This window comes from Grampus griseus (assembly GCF_964374135.1).
Source record: "Grampus griseus genome assembly, chromosome: 1".
Classification (NCBI taxonomy): Eukaryota; Metazoa; Chordata; class Mammalia; order Artiodactyla; family Delphinidae; genus Grampus; species Grampus griseus.
In genome coordinates this window covers 30641307-30659003 of record NC_139017.1, presented here as the reverse complement: position 1 = coordinate 30659003, position 17697 = coordinate 30641307, and the positions used below count along the sequence as shown (strand labels likewise).

The following is a 17697-nucleotide window of genomic DNA, read 5'->3' as shown; positions in this document are numbered from 1 at the left end:
AATTTACAGAGAAGGGATCAACTTTAATACATTTCGAGTAAAAGGTGTTTCATTTAAATATGGTATAAAAATAAATGCGAGAAACATTAACCAAGAATATACAGACAACAGACAAAGACATAAGCTTGTTTCTGACTGTGATATATTGGTGAAATGAAACTTTCTGTGCTAATTTATTTAATAAATGTGAAGCTGTATGTATACTTATTGATATATGCTTTTTTTCCTTTTACAATTCTTCCAGTTTGTGACTGAATTTTTAGTGAACTGTGTGTCTAGAAGAAGCTTTAAGATAGAGAGAAAGGGTGGGGGGGAAAGATTTACTTCACTTGAATCGTTAAAAAAGGAAAAGACACAGATCCAGCTTAGTACAAGGAGGAAGTTAGCAGACATTTTGAAATGGAGGCATTGAGATGGTAGAGTCCCTTGGAGATGGCAGTGCCTTAATGTACACAAAGAAAGAACAATTCAGGTCCTTTGCTCATGCAACATCTTGGTCTAATGTCCTCTGCTGCAGGTAACAACAAAGAACTACAAAGTATATGCAATGACTCCAGTTCACTTTCATGCTACAAGATGATCCTTTTAATAAGACTGAACGAGGCTTGTTAACCTCTTTGACGTGAGAGATTTCCCCTGAGAAAAAAATATAAACAAGAAAAAAAAACAATATGATCACTGAAAACCTGCTTATGAGTAGCATCTATTTATTGCAGCTGATTTTGTGCAAGGGTCAAAATGGAACCCTTTAGGTGCATCTTAGTTCAAACTTCATGACCAAGTTCCCTCCCTCCCTCCACCAACACATCAAACAAAATGATCCTCCCTTCTTCCATCCTCCCACCCCTCCCACCCACTTCCTCCCCACTGCAAACAGACTGATGGGTTCACAGCACAAATCAGCAAATCATAAAACATGTCCAAAATGTTCCACTGAGGCTTAGCGATGATGCAACACCTAGGTTTGCAACTGGTTATAAACATGTTACAACAAACCTTAGGAAGCTGCTCTGCAATGTGAATGCATTCTTGTTCCACTGCTGAAATTAGTGTTGCATTTATAAATATCTAGGTATGCAGAGGGTATGATTTAATTAAATAAAATGATTTTTGAGGGTGAGATTGCTGGAAACTCAAGATTGAGTCTATCCCCTAACCTATATGGTAATGGAAAAACAAACAACCAGTGCCAATTATACATCTAAAGATAAAAGTCTATTTGTTCTGTACTCCAAACTGTATACACCTTCCTTTTCCACTTGATTTCTTCCAACCCCAATCCCAGAAAAATCTCATATATTCTGATTCTACATTTTATGTTAATACCTACTATACATATTCGTTTTCTGAAAACCTTGATAATCAAAACTGTCCCTGTAAATTACAAATACTCTAGAGAGGTAAGAAATTTTAAATTTCTGATCAGAATAGCAGATCATTAATTGGTTATTTCTGTTTTATCCCTCATTGTATGTTCTAGTATAAAAATAGATGGAATTTGTACTTCTCAGAGGATAAAATAATAATGGAAAAATCAAAAGATTTTTTAAGAAATATAATATTTAGTAATAACTTAGTCATAGCAATAGTCTTGATTTACCACCTAATGTGGCTCAGAGTTTGATAAATGGGTGGTATGGTTTGGGGAGAGGAATCAGCATTCATGACCATATTTTGGGAAAAGAATGATATATTTAAGAAATTGTTAATAATTCCAAGATCAAGCTTTCTTTACATACTGTACAGTAACCGAAAGGCCTTTTTGTATACTTGAACAGCAGTGATGAAAACGAAGCATCATCTCTTTTAATTGGAGAAAGGGTTCAAAACTTAGTTTTTAGCAACTGATAGTAAAAGAGCCAAAGTTTAGCAAAGATCTTTCCCACTTAGCTATGCTCTAATCACTCTATGGGAAGAAAAATATGAAAGAAAACAAAGATTTTTAATAGGACACCCTACTTTACGTTGGCCTTATAAACAAAATATGCTTTGTTTCTTCTTGCCACCACTTCTGTGCCTGTTTCCTCATTCATACAATGGGGATAATAGTAGTACCTATTTTTAAAGCTTGTTGTGAAGAATAATACAAGTAAATTACTTAAAACTGTTCTCAGAACATTCTGTATACTCAGTTTATGTTACCTATTACCTTATTATATTATTACTATTATTATTATTCTTTCTCATTAGGACACTGAGAGACCCAAAGTCACAATTCTGACTCTGAGAAGAGCAGAAAATTTCTCATGCATTGGAAGCTGAAATTATACTACTTTTAACACTCCAAACCTGAGCAATAGGTTAATCAAATAATGTTGGAATAGAAAAACTACTTTTCTATACTTGGAGACTATATTATTTCATATATTTACTACTGTTTTATGTTATTAACATGTGTGCATATATATTCATTCTGAGGCTAACGTATTTTTAAAAAGTGCTTACTGTTTCTAGTGCCATTTGTGAGATGGCGAGAACCATATACTGGTTGAAGCATAAGAGTGAATTCTTATACAGTTGAGGAGGAGGATAAAGATGTTAATATAAAACTATTTATTTTAAAACTACAGATTAATGTAATTTGGTTCAAACTATTGAGAAGATGAATAGCATAGTTACATTGAAATAGGAAGCCATTTGCAACTCAGAGTCATTTTTCATTTGGATGGGTGGAAACTGTGTCATCTTTGTAAATGTAACAAATAGTAACATTGTTCTCTTTCTACTTTTTCCCCCCAAATATCCTTGAAGCTATTAGTATTTGTCCTGGTATAGGCTTCATTAAAAGGGGAGGAGGTAAAAGTTTAGCTTGATAAGCTGTTTTCCCAGGAGATAATTTAAAAACACTCATTCATGGAATGAGGCCTACAGTAAACCTCGGGTTTGTGATAATAGGAAAACAGATGAACAGAAATGGGAGAACACATGTATACATCTTAACATAGCCACACAATGAAACACTTGTGAGATATGGACTCACCAAATATGTAATAAGGGTATTTGTTCTGTGTATTGAGACAATTAAAAGGCAAATTTGGGTGTAACTAATAGTAAAAAGAACTTAAGTGCCCCACTCAGGGGTCAAAGTAAATAGCATGGACACCCAAGTGAGTCATCTAGATTTGAAGACCTAGATTACTTGGATCTATCTGTAAGCCCTGTGCAAATCTTGCCTTTTTCACATACTGGAAAGAAAAATACCTAGGTGCTCTCTAGTGCACAAAGAAATACCAGTTGCTCACTCTACTGGAAAATCTTAAAAAGAACACTAATCCTTTCTTGAGGGTAGGAAATAATATAATTGCACATCAGATATTTTGTAACAATCCTTTTCAGTGAGGTTCCTAGGAGGCTGTATGAAATCACCTTGAAAGATAATTCTGCTAATTATCTTTTCATAATTTTTCTAAGTTGAAGAATCTGGGAAATTTTCTGGTTTTTTTTTTTTTTTTTGGAAATTTTCATAGGTAAGTTCTAAAATCTTAATTCTAGAAACTAAAAGGGCTAAAAATCTCTTACCAATAGCAGCTTTTACCAAATTGCTTACAACTGAATTCCATATGAATAATAATTATTTTTAACCAAATGACTACATTTGTGTTATATGATTTATACCCTTTCTTTTCTAAAGGAAAAGAATTTGAAAAAGAATAGATACATATAATGTATAACTGAATCACTTTGCTGTACACCTGAGACTAACAGAACATTGTTAATCAACTATACTCCAATATAAAATAAAAATTAAAAAAAATAAAGGAAATAGATTATATTGTAAATGGAAATCCATAGAGAAAGACAAAGACAGAAACTCAAAACAAAACAAAATAAAAACTCAAGATCCTATGAGATTTTGTAATATCTAGTTAATGGACAGTATGCTAGCAAAAGAAGCACATGATCAATTTTAGGACAAAATTAACCTGACTTTAACTGGCACTTAAGTGAAGACAGAGCCTCTGGCTACTACAATACAGCTACCACATAAGCAAAGAAGGTTTTCTAGTGTCTCAATAAAATTTCATCTCCACCAAACCAATTCCTTCCTATCTTAAATGTTGCATAGAGATTTTGTTATAATTAGGAAAATAAAACTCCCCCAAACAAAACTACCTATTGCTGGTTCTTTGCCTTCTCAAGTTAACTATCAAAAGTTATGAATTTCACCTGATTTTTAACATCTTTCTTGGTCTTAAAGTGATAACATAAAGTTGACAAAGAGCTGTGAGCCAATAGAAATGGACATAAAGGTCAGGCTCTTAGCTCCAGTCTGAGAGCCTTGAGATGGAGGCAAATTTCCACACTCCTTTCCTGCAGACACTAATCCATAAAGGAAGTAGAGAGAAGCTATATTTGCTTGAGTGACCAACTATTTGTTTTATTACTGTCATAAAGACATATAGCAGTCTTTCTGAGTCTACAGGACACTAAACAAACAAACAATAAATGAAGGGATGGATTTTTAGAAGATAGGCATGAAAGAGCTTAAAGAGAAGAATAGGAAATTATCAGCATCTTTTGGATTAAAAAAGATGTTAACATCTTAACTCTTATAATTCCTACTTGTGTGTTTCTTATCATTGCCTCCTAGTCTTTCCCACATGTTGCTGTAGACTTAGAAGTATATTCTAGAATGCCATGTAGGCTCCAGAGGCCACAGTGAGAGGCTGAGACCAAGAGAGGGCAAATCTTGTCATTGACTTTCTACTGGTGTATATGACCCAGTTGTCTAACCTGTGCTCAGCCCCACAGCTGTGTAATAAAAAGAGCTGACTGTTTGGTGGTAATGAGATGCTGTTGGACTAGAGATAGGACATGTATGCTCTTAAAACAGGTTGAACTAACGGATGTTATCTGTTTACTCTTTTACTCTCATACTGAAAATTGCCCTGGTTTCACTTAAAAAATATAAATGTCTTTGCCTGGGTTTCAAAATTCTTCATAACCTGGTTTCCCTGGCCTTTCAAACTACCTACTGTCACTTCACAGAATGGTTCTTTGGCTGGCTTTTGCACTTGTTACTCTCTCAGCTCAGGTTCTACTCAGTCTTCAGTGAAACTTCTTACTCAGGTTTTGGCTGAAGTCTTCTAATTGCCCCTTAAGTTCTTCTGCAGTTTCCCTCTCTGGACTCTTTGCCAGTACTTGTACATTTTTTGTACATGCTATTTTGTACAATTCTCTAAGTTACCTGGCTTGGTGAAGCAATTGATACCTGTTAAACAATATTAATATTATAGAAGTCCCCAAATATGTGCTTGCTTTGCATGAGCTGAGTTCCTTGGCTGGAAATCACATTTTAAGAATAAGCTTCTAGAAACCAGGGCAACGAGATTCAAATATATTGGGACAAGTAACTTTTATCTTGGGGGAGGAGAGGCAAGGTAGGATGAGAAATGGGAGCACTTGGTCACACCCTATTAAATAATTAAGTGGCGGAATTTGGGTCTTTTCAACTCTTATTTTGCCCTGGTTGTTCATATCAATGAAACTAACTGGGAATGTGTTAAGAAGGAAATGAACTAGGCTAGGGGTTTGGAAAGACCTTCCCTGCTTTAAATGAAACCAAGCCTCCTAGGTTAATTTGCAGGTGAGTTTACTGAATCACCGTGAATAATTTTAGCAAAACTGAAAAGTGTGAGTTTCAATACAATTAAAGAAAGCTCAATTATTGAGATTTAAGAAAGAAAGGAAGGAAAGGAGGAAGAAAGAAAGGAAGGGGATTCTGTAGCTAGTTTGGAGGCTGGTATATTTAATGTTGAACGCTGGAAAAAATTCTGTTATTATGTACTTAAAAGAGATGGTTTATGAATACATTTATATGTAAGCACTTATTACTAGCTCCCTGTGTGGTTTGAGATAGAAAAAGTAAAGCCAAATACTTTCATTTCCTTAGTTAAGAATAGTTTCCTGAAATAAAAAGTGTATATCCATTAGAGAAAATGAGGAAAACATAGAAAAATATAAAGAGAAATAAACTTTACCCAAAATACAGTTATTTACATGCTAATATATCATTTTACTTTTTATACAAAAATGTTATTTTATTTTATTTTTTTACAAAACTGATATTATATTGTGCATAGTATTATGGCTTATTATGAGTAACATGCTTATTAAAATGATCCTATTTTGATCAATTACCCATGTAACATATATTTCTTCTAAAACAATGTTTTGTTGAAATTCATGACATTAGTGGGAAAGGAAATCAATTTAGAAAGATGCTACCAACATTAAGGAAAAAATTACATATCATAGAATAAATCAAAATATATCAGGGTGCGTTGCACATAATAAGGGAATGTATTGTTTCTGAAATGTTATTTTAGTCCTACACACATATAAATGTACACAAGTACAGTTTGTATAGGGTTTCCCTGGTGGCGCAGTGGTTGAGAGTCCACCTGCCGATGCAGGGGACGCAGGTTCGTGCCCCGGTCGGGGAAGATCCCACATGCTGCGGAGCGGCTGGGCCCGTGAGCCATGGCCGCTGAGCCTGCGCGTCCGGAGCCTGTGCTCCGCAGTGGGAGAGGCCACAACAGTGAGAGGACCGCATACCGAAAAAAGAAAAAAAAACTGTTGAAGACCTTTGCTCATTTTTCTAATGACGTAGTGCTCTTCTGATTATTTTTTTGATAAGAACTCCCCATATAAACCATATTAGATCTTTGTCATGTACACGCTCGTTTACTCATTTTTAAAAAGAGTTTACCAGACTTGAGGAGAGGAAGTTGCTTTAAACAAAGGTTCTTGGACTAAGTAAGGCATTTAGCAGTCTTTCATGGTATCTCTGTGGATGACACAGAAAAAGGTGAGGTTCATAACTAAATAAACAACTACCTTCAAGGTGTGCTAATTTTTGGAGTAGTGGAACTCTGTCTCTCTGTACTTTATGGCATTTTAATCAATAATTTGCATTATTAAACTGATGGAATTCTGCTAAAATGAATGTATGATGCCAATTTGCTAATTTTAGTTAAAAGACAGGGTAACAAAGAGATACTCCAAAAAATTATGTAAGGCTATAACTTACAAGATAAAACTTAATGGAAAGAAGGATAAAGAACCAAACTTACATGAAAATTAATAAACAAACAATAAACCAATCTAGCAGTAAAAGAGAAGATTGGGGAGACGTAATCTGAGCTCACAAGAAAAAAAATTCTAGATTAAAAAAAAATTTTAAGCCCCAAATGACCCTACAATTTGATATGGCTGCTGTGACTGGGAGCTAGGGTGGGGAAGCTGATACAATGCTCGGACTGGATTGTAAAAGTTATATATGTTCTGTCTTTCCTGTTGGGCAGATAATATTTCCAATCTATGCTGGTTCGGTTACTTCTCAAGTATTGTGTTCAGTTATCAGTTTTGGAGGACTACTGATGAACTGGGGTGGATATAGGAGGTGAGCAATTAAGGTGGTAAAAGAACATGAGATTATTGAATGAGAAAACATTAGAAGCCCACTTTCCCAATGCAAGGCTCACTCAGATTTAATTTGATTGCAATTTTAAGGCAAGTTTATTAAGTCTTGTTAAGTGTTCAGCTTAGTTTTCATAGAAATATCTTTTTCTTTTCATACTCAAATTTCAGCAGCTTATATGACATTTACATAAATTATGTAATTACTACAAGTTCAATTATGGTAAACAGCTATGGGAACAAACACAGTTGACTCATCCATGTAATTCAAATGCTGCTTGCAAAAATGTGTGAGCATAACTGGAGGGTAGCCTCTCAGATGTGACACTAGGTGTGCCCTTGGCACCTATCAGTGGGGAGAGTGGAGGGAATCTGTTAGGCTAGGGCAGTGGTTTTCAAAGTGTGGTCTCCAAACTGGTAGTATCAGTATCACTTGAGAATTTTTAAAAAATTAAAATTCTTGGATCTTACCAGAAAACTACTTAATTAGCCTTTCTGAGAGGTGAGGTCTAGCTATCTGTGTTATGAGAAGTTCTCCAAATGATTCTGCTGCAGCTAAAGTGAAGAAGTGAGAACCACCGATCTTTGGTAAGGAGAAGTCCGGCTGCTACCTAGATCATGGTTCTTAAACTGAATTCTGAAGCGCTTGTCAACAGTGAGAGAGAGAGAGATTCTAACACAGTTTATCTGGGATAAGGTCAAGGAATCTGCATTTTCCAAGCCCCTGGTTATTTTGAGATATGGGATATGGATAGTTGAACCATACAGAAAAACGGTGAACTAGATTTTAACTAATGGAAATAAAAACAAAACTTGAGAGGAGATATAATTACACCTTCAAGTAATTCAACAGATGTCTAGATCTACTGGAATGTTTATATTATTCTGCCTAGCTCCAGGAGACAGAACTAGGATCAATACTCCGAAGTTACCAAAAAGTAGATTATTCTAAAAACAAGGAATGAAATTCTAAAAAATGGAATTGACTACCCCTGCGTTCTAAAGGTACCACGTCTCTGGAGCCTACAGGCCAGCAAATGCTGGAGGCATACTTGTCATTGAGTCTACAGAGGAGATTCATGCAATGGCTGGGGATTGGACCTGGGGAAATTGATGCCTCTAAATCCCTTTTCAATTTTGAGACTCCAAAAATTCATCATTTTCAATGTCTCCCAAAAGTCCTTTGAAGACTTTTAGAATTAGAAAAGATAAAGACTTCCCAATAGTCTTTTCTTTCTGGTGTTGGAAGTATGTTCCTCCTAGATATTAATATGTATATTTCAAGTGAACAGTCTTGATAATGGGTGCTTGCTATCCCTGTTTACATCAGCCATGTCTATCAAGTAGTTTTTCTATTGCTGATGAAATAGAAAGAAAAATCTTTAACACCAAAATAAGTAAATAGGAATGAATTGATGAACCAAAAAAATGACGGCTGATCTTTTATTCTCCAGAAATAATAGTCAGTGCAATTTAGAAATGGTGTTTTAAACTTCCAGTAATGACCACAAGCTTATTTTAATAATGGTAACTTCTGGACGTCGGAAAACAACAGTGACAAAAACAGCAATCAAAATGTGATGCACAATGCAGAGGATATGGGATTTTGCCCAGTCTGGGCTTGCCTTATGGTACCTGCCAGACACTTAAGAAAACACAGCAGCGTGTTTGTTTATAAACAAAATATATCTAAGTCTATAAACATGTATGCAATTCAGATAAAGATGTCTATTGTCTAGCTATTTTAAATCACTCATTTTAGAGTTATTGCCTCCAAGTACTAGCATAAATTATGGAAAAGTAAAATTCACACCCATGGCTGGTCATAAATATAAAAATGGCTTTCTTTTCTGAAAAGTGTTTCATAAAGGAATGCTAATGAACACATACAATGGGACACGTGGCTTCAGAATGGATAACAGCAAATGAGATGGCTTGATGATGATATGGGGCTGCTTAGTAAGTGATTTCATATCTAGATATAATTAAACATATGAATGTATTTTTAGTGGAAATTAAATTTAGACATAATCCCAATCTTTATCAATTTAAGTTCCATTTATATTTTTCCTAGCTATGTAAAACACATTTATAAAAAGAATATGCAAACGTATTGTCCTCAGGCTATTGATGAAATTCTATTTAACTGTATGTAATACTATTAAATTCTATTTAACTCAGGGAGGTAATTGAGATCAATACTGAGATTGATAGTTGACTGTCTTCAAGTACTTGACAAGTATTGTAACGTACACAAGCATACACAAATATTCCCCATCTTCTTGCTTTACTCAGCTACAATTTTTTGTCATAGTTGAGTAAAACTTCCATTTCATATACTGTCAAATAAAATAGAAGTGATAATGTAAAATAATTTATTAACTATTATATAACTTTCAATTCCTCACTGAGACAGTCTGAAGTTTATTTTTCTACTATCAACTCTTCCAGTAAACTTAGCTCAAAAATACTGTAGCCTATATGTAAATATACTGGTGCTAAAAGTTGTACTCTTCCTCCTTTGCTTCCTCTATCTCATTAACCAAGTTCTTGGCATTATCATCAAATATGAATTAATATAGTAGCTACTGATCCTATCATGTCCTCTTATCTTTAGGTTCTCTTAACTTGCCTTCCACCTTCATCTTCTGCATATATAAAATGGCCCATTGTTTGGATCCAGATTATGAGCTATCTTTTTGATTACCTTACTCTGTACTATATTCCTCTAACTGGAAATCTCCATGGCAGTCTTGCCTGGAACACAATTTGTCAAGTCCTTAGACCCTCTTTCTGGTTCTACCTTTGTTCTCTCCCTCCTTTAGGGCTGCTTACCCCAACTATTTAATAAGCAGATCTCTTGCTTAAGCTTAACTCTTCTTCCTGCCTACTCCGTGTTGCTTTAAGGAAAACTTTCATGATGTACGTGAAGTAAGCTAATGGGAAGCTGGTAGGAAACTAGTTCTGTTCGTTGAACAGTTCACTTTCATGAGAAGAATGAATCGACTAAGGTATACATGTTAGTGACTATTATTTCTTCTTCTTATTAACTATTATTATTATTTATATTTGTCATTACTACTATTATTAGCTTATTATTATTACCTACTAGCTTCCTATTTTTATTATTTATGTATTCTTAACTAGGAAGAAGGTGCCTGACCCACAATAGGTGCTCAATAAGTATTTTTTTTGTTGTTGGATAAAAGAATCCAATAATCCTTGGACACATGGGTACTACTGGGTTATAAAATTGTTAAATAGAGCCCCCAGGGTGGTCTCCAATTATGCAGGTAGCTGGGGCCTCATGATCACTGGCTTCAACCCAAGTCCTTAGGTATATGAGAGCAGTGCTTTGGGAAATACTATTGAAACTTCTGCCTCTGGCATATATAGCAGCGAAAGGGGAAGTTTACCACTGGGGGTTGTCTACTCAGCAGCCTCAAAACATTCCTTAGGAGCCTCCAGAGTTGTACTGGATGCTCTTTGGCCAAAAACCACTATACAATTTATAGTTTATAGAACTTGAGTGGCAACTTAAGAACTAATGATGCCACTAGGGGAAAATAAAGATATATTGGCCAAACTAAAGAGCCTACATAGTTTGATACATTTCACACCAATCAATTTACATCATGCTGCAGGGAACCTAAAACTGCTTTCTCAGGCAAGTTATCACCATAAAGCAGTTTCAATAAAAGAAGATGGATAGCCATATATGTCAACTACAAAATGATAAATGAGATGAGTTTCAGGTCCACTAGAGAAGAAAGAGGAGAATGTAGTTCATTCTTGACCAGACTCACTTTATGTGTTTAATATCTATGGTAGGGAAACCCAATGCCAAGTTTATAAATTATATTTACTTAGGGTGCTCTAGGAGTTTTCTAACATAGTTTTCTATATGAATATACCTATAACCTCAAGCAATAACTATAGCACTCAATCAGAAAAGAATATGCACAAAGTTCTCCTTAGGGTAAATCCACAGGTGCACAAATATAAAATCAAAACCTTCCCTCTCACAGTTTCTAAACTGCTTTTATATCATGATGGATGTTTATGTGAAGCAGATGATCTGCTTCATTATGAGGGATGTTTATGTGAATCGAGGATCTCATTAACTCCATGGAGGTCTAACTATACTGTAACTTCATTAGTATAAATACAATCTAGAGAATGCCCTTTCTGACTTCATTGTGATAGAAATTGGTATCAAGGGAAGTGAAAGTAAGAACAGGATGTCTTTTTTTGCGGTATGCGGGCCTCTCACTGTTGTGGACTCTTGCGCTGGGGAGCACAGGCTCCGGACGCGCAGGCTCAGCAGCCATGGCTCACGGGCCCAGCCGCTCCGCAACATGTGAGATCTTCCCCGACCGGGGCACGAACCCGCGTCCCCTGCATCGGCAGGCGGACTCTCAACCACTGCGCCACCAGGGAAGCCCAGGATGCCTTTTTAACCACAAAGGAGTAGCACATAACCTGTGTATGGGAGCAAGATTTGCCACCCCAAAATGTCTCTTTGGCATGTGGATTATTTCAAACTGAAAATAACCAAGGCCCAAAACACTCAGGAAGAAATTTTGACCTTCCCCCTGACTGCCTAAAGAATGTAGATAGAGAACCTGTTCCAGGAAGGGAGTAATCACCATAGATAACTATAATATGAACTAGGCAAGGAGATAGGGAGAAACCTAGGAAAGTCTGTTAAAATTCCTCTTTGTGTCCCATTGTTTCTGCATGTCCTACCAAACATTTGCTTTCCCCTCTCCATGTCAGTTGCCTTCTTCACATTTGAGGTCCCAAACCACTACCCCCAACATCCTCTTTTGTCTTTAGCTGAAGATATTTAAGTTAAAAGTTTCAGACGTTTTGATGAGTTAGTTTTCCTGGGTCTCTCCCATGTATACATATTATTAAACTTTTGATTTTTCTCTTATTAATCTGTCTCATGTCAATTTAATTCTTAGACCAGCCAGAAGAACCTAGAAGGGTAGAAGAAAATTTCTTCTTCCCTGACACCTGTCATATAGTCAAAACTCAATATATGTTGAATGAATGAATAATCTAGGAACTAGTAACATAATATATGAAAACAATGATAAAAATGTAGCATATGAGTGGAACATAGATCACCAGGTCAATCAATTTTCTATATTGGTATTATTCATGGTGAGCAAACCCAGTGACAAGTTTATAAATTTTATTTTTAGGGGCTCTAGGATCCTTTTCCAACAGCTTATCTACACTAATGTGCTCATACAGCAAAGTCTAGAGCACTCAACCAGGAATGCCATGTTTCAATCTTAAGGAGAACCAATGCCCAGCTCAACTGCACAGTTGAGGGGTCTGCATGAGTAGATTTGACACGGCATTGCACTCTTGCAGTATTGCTCCATAGCTGGTGTGAGGCTGTATTTCCAAAACTTGGAATCTGTATTATTCATAGGGTTATACTGGGTGGAGAGGGCAGTCTCAGTGTACAATCACAGTGATTGTTAGGGTATGCAGAGGAAGTTTCATGCTAGATTTCACATTTAATAAAACCAAGTTAAAAATCATTTGACCAGGGACTAGAAATAATCCATAGTGTTTTTGACAGCGTCTTGAAAAAAAGCGTAAGGCTCCCAGAAAACACTATAATTCTTCAGAGATTGAGGACCAATTGATAAGGAAGCCCGTTATTAATGTGTAACACAAGTGGTTTTGGAAATCAAGAATATGAACTCTGATTTCTGTCTTCTGTGATAAGTTATTTTTCCCTCTAGTGTATCTCTTGCATTAGGGCAAAAGTAAAGATAAGAGAGAAAAAAATAAATAGACATCTCTTCTTTCATAATTTTGCATTCCATTTAACCAAGCAACTCAATTTTTTATGAGTATGAGAAAAAAAATCAATATTTAACTTGAAGAATGTTTACCACACTTTGAGCTGCAATGACAATGAATAAAGAAATAAATAAATAAGTAACAACATAAATGTCCACCAATAGAGGAATGGAAAAATGCATTATAGGTATATCCATTCAGAAGAATTTCATGCAGTCAATAAATATAACCATGTAGAATATGAAATGACCTGGAAGATATTTCTGATGCAATTTAAGTAAATAAAGCATGTTTCAAAAGCATAATTAAAGTATTTCTTAAATTTATTTTATTTATTTATTTATTTATCTATCTATTTATTTATTTATTTATTTTGCACAAGTACTGATTAGAGCTATTTCTGGCTAGAGAAATTGTAGATGAAGAAATTAAGGTTCAGCAGTTTAACTGATTTCTAAAAATTCATACAGCAAGAGAAGTGTAAGACTGGGTTTCAAACCTAACATTAACATGTCAGGCTTCCAGGTCTGGGCTTTTTTTTAAACCACACTTTGCTGCTTGTATAAAATCTGCATAAGGTGTATTAACTAGGAACTCCATGATGGGCTTAGAAAAATAGTTTACCTAGATTTAAACAAAAAGAACATTCTAAAAGAACTAAGCATATTGTATCTTTCTCACTTTTAACACTCCAAACAAGTTATAGGATTTATATTTACATTTGTTCTTATCAATATGTATACTAATGATTTATAGAGTTAAATACAGATTTGATTGCAAAAAATCAACTGATTTCAGCGCCAACTCAGTCCTTTTGTTGAAATTCTCTCACACAGTTTCCAAAACTTCTGGTAATTTCAGTCTTGAGAGGGTACCTTACAAGCCCAATGCACTAGCATCAGTACACTGGAGGAGAGGGGGTGGGAGAGCAAAGTGGTCATTATATCTTGTATGTTGATTCTTTTAAGGCTCTGCAGTAAATTGTCTTCATTGAGATAGGGTAAAATTTTTCTCCAAAAGAGGTTAGATTAGGTGAGTTTCTGGAAGTTCAACATTAACATTCTTTAATTCTCATTTCTACTTCTGTAGCCCAAAGGCAAATTAAGGAGAAGAGGTAATAAGTAATACAGTTGGCATTTGGCACTTGATTTATGAATTTTGATTGAAGGTGTAGATGATCAATCCTCCTACTTTGTTTCTCCCCTTATTTCCTATCTGTTCTCCCTTAAGGTTTATATGGCAGACAGATACTTTGATAATTTAATGGTTGGAAAGAAAACAACCGTTACATGAACTTTGTCAAAAGAGAATGAAATCAACTTAATAAGAATAACATTTAAAGGCATGAGAGGACACAGCAACCCTTGAAAGACCTGAAGAAAATTCTCTGATGGCAAGGAAAATAATAAAAAAGTAAATGATAAGAAATGAGATTTCTTGGACAACAAGCCAAGGTGAAGGTATTACACAAATGTGAGTTATTTTTATCCCTCCAGTGTTGGGTATAATGAGAAGAAAAGGAGTAGTCTATAAAGTAATGAATTTAAAGTCAGAAAACATTGCTTCTAGGCCTGGCCCTAACACTCAACAATTGATTAATATTGGTGAAATGACTTCACCCCATTAGTCCTCAGTTTGCTTATCTGTGAAATGATGGTAACACCTACCTGACCACCTCCCACGATAGTTGTGTTTGTAAAGAACAACAACAAAAATACAAACAAAAAGTAATGAGTGTCCTTGGAACACTGTAAAATGCTATGCAGCTGTTAGCTGTTTACTATAATTATTCTCTAAAGTGCCTGCAAGAATTTATTAACCTCAGTAACCAATGGGATTTCCAATGGTATTAGGAAGAGCTGTCAAGCAAAACGTTTTTGACTCTTGTGTGAAACAAAACAGTGATGCCATTTTTATAAGCCAGGTTATAAAAATAACTGTGCTGAAATGTAAATAAATTTCTACAAATAAACACTAATGGAAATGGACTCAGATTCCAGAGGAGGAGAAACCTAGGATTTATCAAGTGGATTTATCTGTCTTCTACCTAGGATTTATCAAGTGGATTTATCAAGTGGATTTATCTGTCTTCTACCGTTGGAAGAGCAAGGTGATCAGTGTAGAAAGAAAGAATTTGGGAACAAAATAAATTTGGGGTTAGTGCTAGCTCCTTAACTAACTGTATGATTCTGGGAAAATTAAGTAACTCCTCTGACCTTTCAGTGTTCTCACCTGTAAAATGGGTAAAATAATGAGTATTATATTACCTAACTTGTAGGTTCAGATTAAATTAAATTAGATAATATAAAGTGCCTGGTACAGAGCCTGGCACATGGCAGGCACTCAGTGAATGTGAGTTATTATCATTATCTCACTTTTCCTAGTTCCTTTTAAAGTCTACACACTTATTTACCTGTAATTCCCCAAGTCCATTTCTTTCTTGGATACTCTATGTTGTAGCATCCCCGTATTTACCAGAGCAACCTGCACATAGAACTCTTTTAAAATGTTTATTTAAACTGTGTCTTTCCTCCATTATGTCTATCTGATAATAAAATCACTCATTCTTTATCTTGTGTTAAAATCATTTTATTGATCCTATAAGGGTATTCCATAAAATGTATTATGTTAAGTACTTAGGATGGCTAACACAACTTCTGACCCTAAAAGTAATCATATTATGGAGGAACACTGAACCAAGGGGAAATAAAAAAATAAATGAAAATAGAAAGTTAAAGGGAACTTTAAATAGAAATTAACCATCATAAGACAATGATATACAGTTAATATTTAAAATTTTTGTATATAAATAATTTTCAGGATGGAAATTTATTTCTCATAACTAATTAAATAAATGTTATCATTCATAATCTACTGAGGAAATCAGAGAGTCTTTCTAATTTTCTTACTCCATTTCTTTAGAGTACTACCAAAACAAAATATTCAATAAAAACATTATTTTTTATTTTCCTGGATGGAAAAGGATTAACCCTAAACAATTGTGTCTGAAGGTTATCTGAAATTTATCAGTATGTTGTGTGTATATATGTGTTATGGTATGAATGTTACTCAACTTCTCTTTCTTCAGTAATCCCAGCCTTTTTTCCCCCTTCTTCTTAAAAGGATGGTTGCCTTTCTTAGCCTAATGAAATCCTATTTATCCAGTTAAATGTAACTTCTTCTGGGAATTCTCACATTACCCATGGACCTTCCCTATCCACCCTAATACAAGTTGATATAGTTTATCTTTCTCCTGCACAACATAACATTTTGTCTATATCATTATGTACCTTAGCAATTGAGGTCTTTTTCCTAAGACATAGCAATGTCTGCAGTATAGTTGGCACTTGGCATATAAATTTTGGTTGAAGGTGTAGATGATTAATTCTCTCTTTCCTTATTTCCTACTGATCCTTTCTTAAAGTTTGCAATGAGTTACAATGTGGTACTACTTTAAGAATTGGGGAAGTTGGTGAGATTTGGGGATGGTGTTGGAGGAAAGACAACCATTTTGCTTCCCCTTTCCATATTCCTTAATTTGCATTATATGTTTTTAATTATATTACAGAAATTTCCAATCCAATCTCAAGAACAATATTCTGTCAGCGTTATGTTAGAAAAGAATGAATTTGAAACAATTCTTAAACAATACACAGAACACTGTGCAACATCCTGTGGCGACTTCCTCCAGCAAAATCTTGAGGCATTTCTTTAGCATTGTCTTTATCTTCCCATGGTGACTTATGAGGAATGCTTAAGAAAATTTTATATTAAAGGTCAGAGACTCCAAAAGATCCAGCCAAAATTTTGGGAAGTTTATAGTGTGATTAATTCCTGGAGTCCTTCATTTTCCAGCCCTTTAATTTGTGCAATCACATTGAGTGTTCAAAGTATACACTGCTTTTTAAAATCTTTCAAATACTCTGGGCACAGCCACAACTAGGAATTCATAAAAAGAACTGATTAACATTCCCCACCGAAAGGATCCTTGAAGGAAACTAAAAACAAAAAACATATTTTTGCTGAATCCAATTTGCTTACATTTCAACACACATAACTCCACTTAACTGGCCATCACAGCAAAAGCCACAACACACACCCACAGCAGCAGCAGCATGGAGCTGACCACACAACTCAACAGACAATGCAGACAAACTTGAGTATAAACCAAGATTTTTCTACCTCTTTTCATAACAGGTTAGTGCTGGCCCTCAGTGTTGGTGTACAGTTTTTATGGCATGGGAAAATAGGGATGTTTCTGCCCTATAAAAATAAATGTGTTGAAGGCTTTAGTTTGAGCTTACACAATGTTAGAAAGTTCCAAAGGCACTGGCACAATATCAAAAAAAGAAAAAAAAAAAGAATCCCACAAACAAATATATCACTTATGCACATGGAAAGATGCTAAGAAAACACTGGTAGGGAAACTACTGGTTTCCTGGATGA

At 35.1% G+C, this 17697-nt stretch overlaps 1 protein-coding gene across 2 annotated transcripts in view; it reads right to left on the bottom strand.

Moving 5' to 3' along the window:
- Window positions 1-341: 341 nt before the first annotated feature.
- RGS7 (regulator of G protein signaling 7) overlaps window positions 342-17697 on the bottom strand; it is a gene marked incomplete at its 5' end in the record, with an annotated part of 606922 nt that continues 589566 nt past the window's right edge. For both annotated transcript variants that reach the window (XM_082667794.1, XM_082667795.1), the window contains one exon: window positions 342-636. In XM_082667794.1, the coding sequence (XP_082523920.1) occupies window positions 586-636 (51 nt within the window). In that variant the 3' untranslated portion in view covers window positions 342-585. The remainder of the gene's footprint in view (window positions 637-17697) is intronic.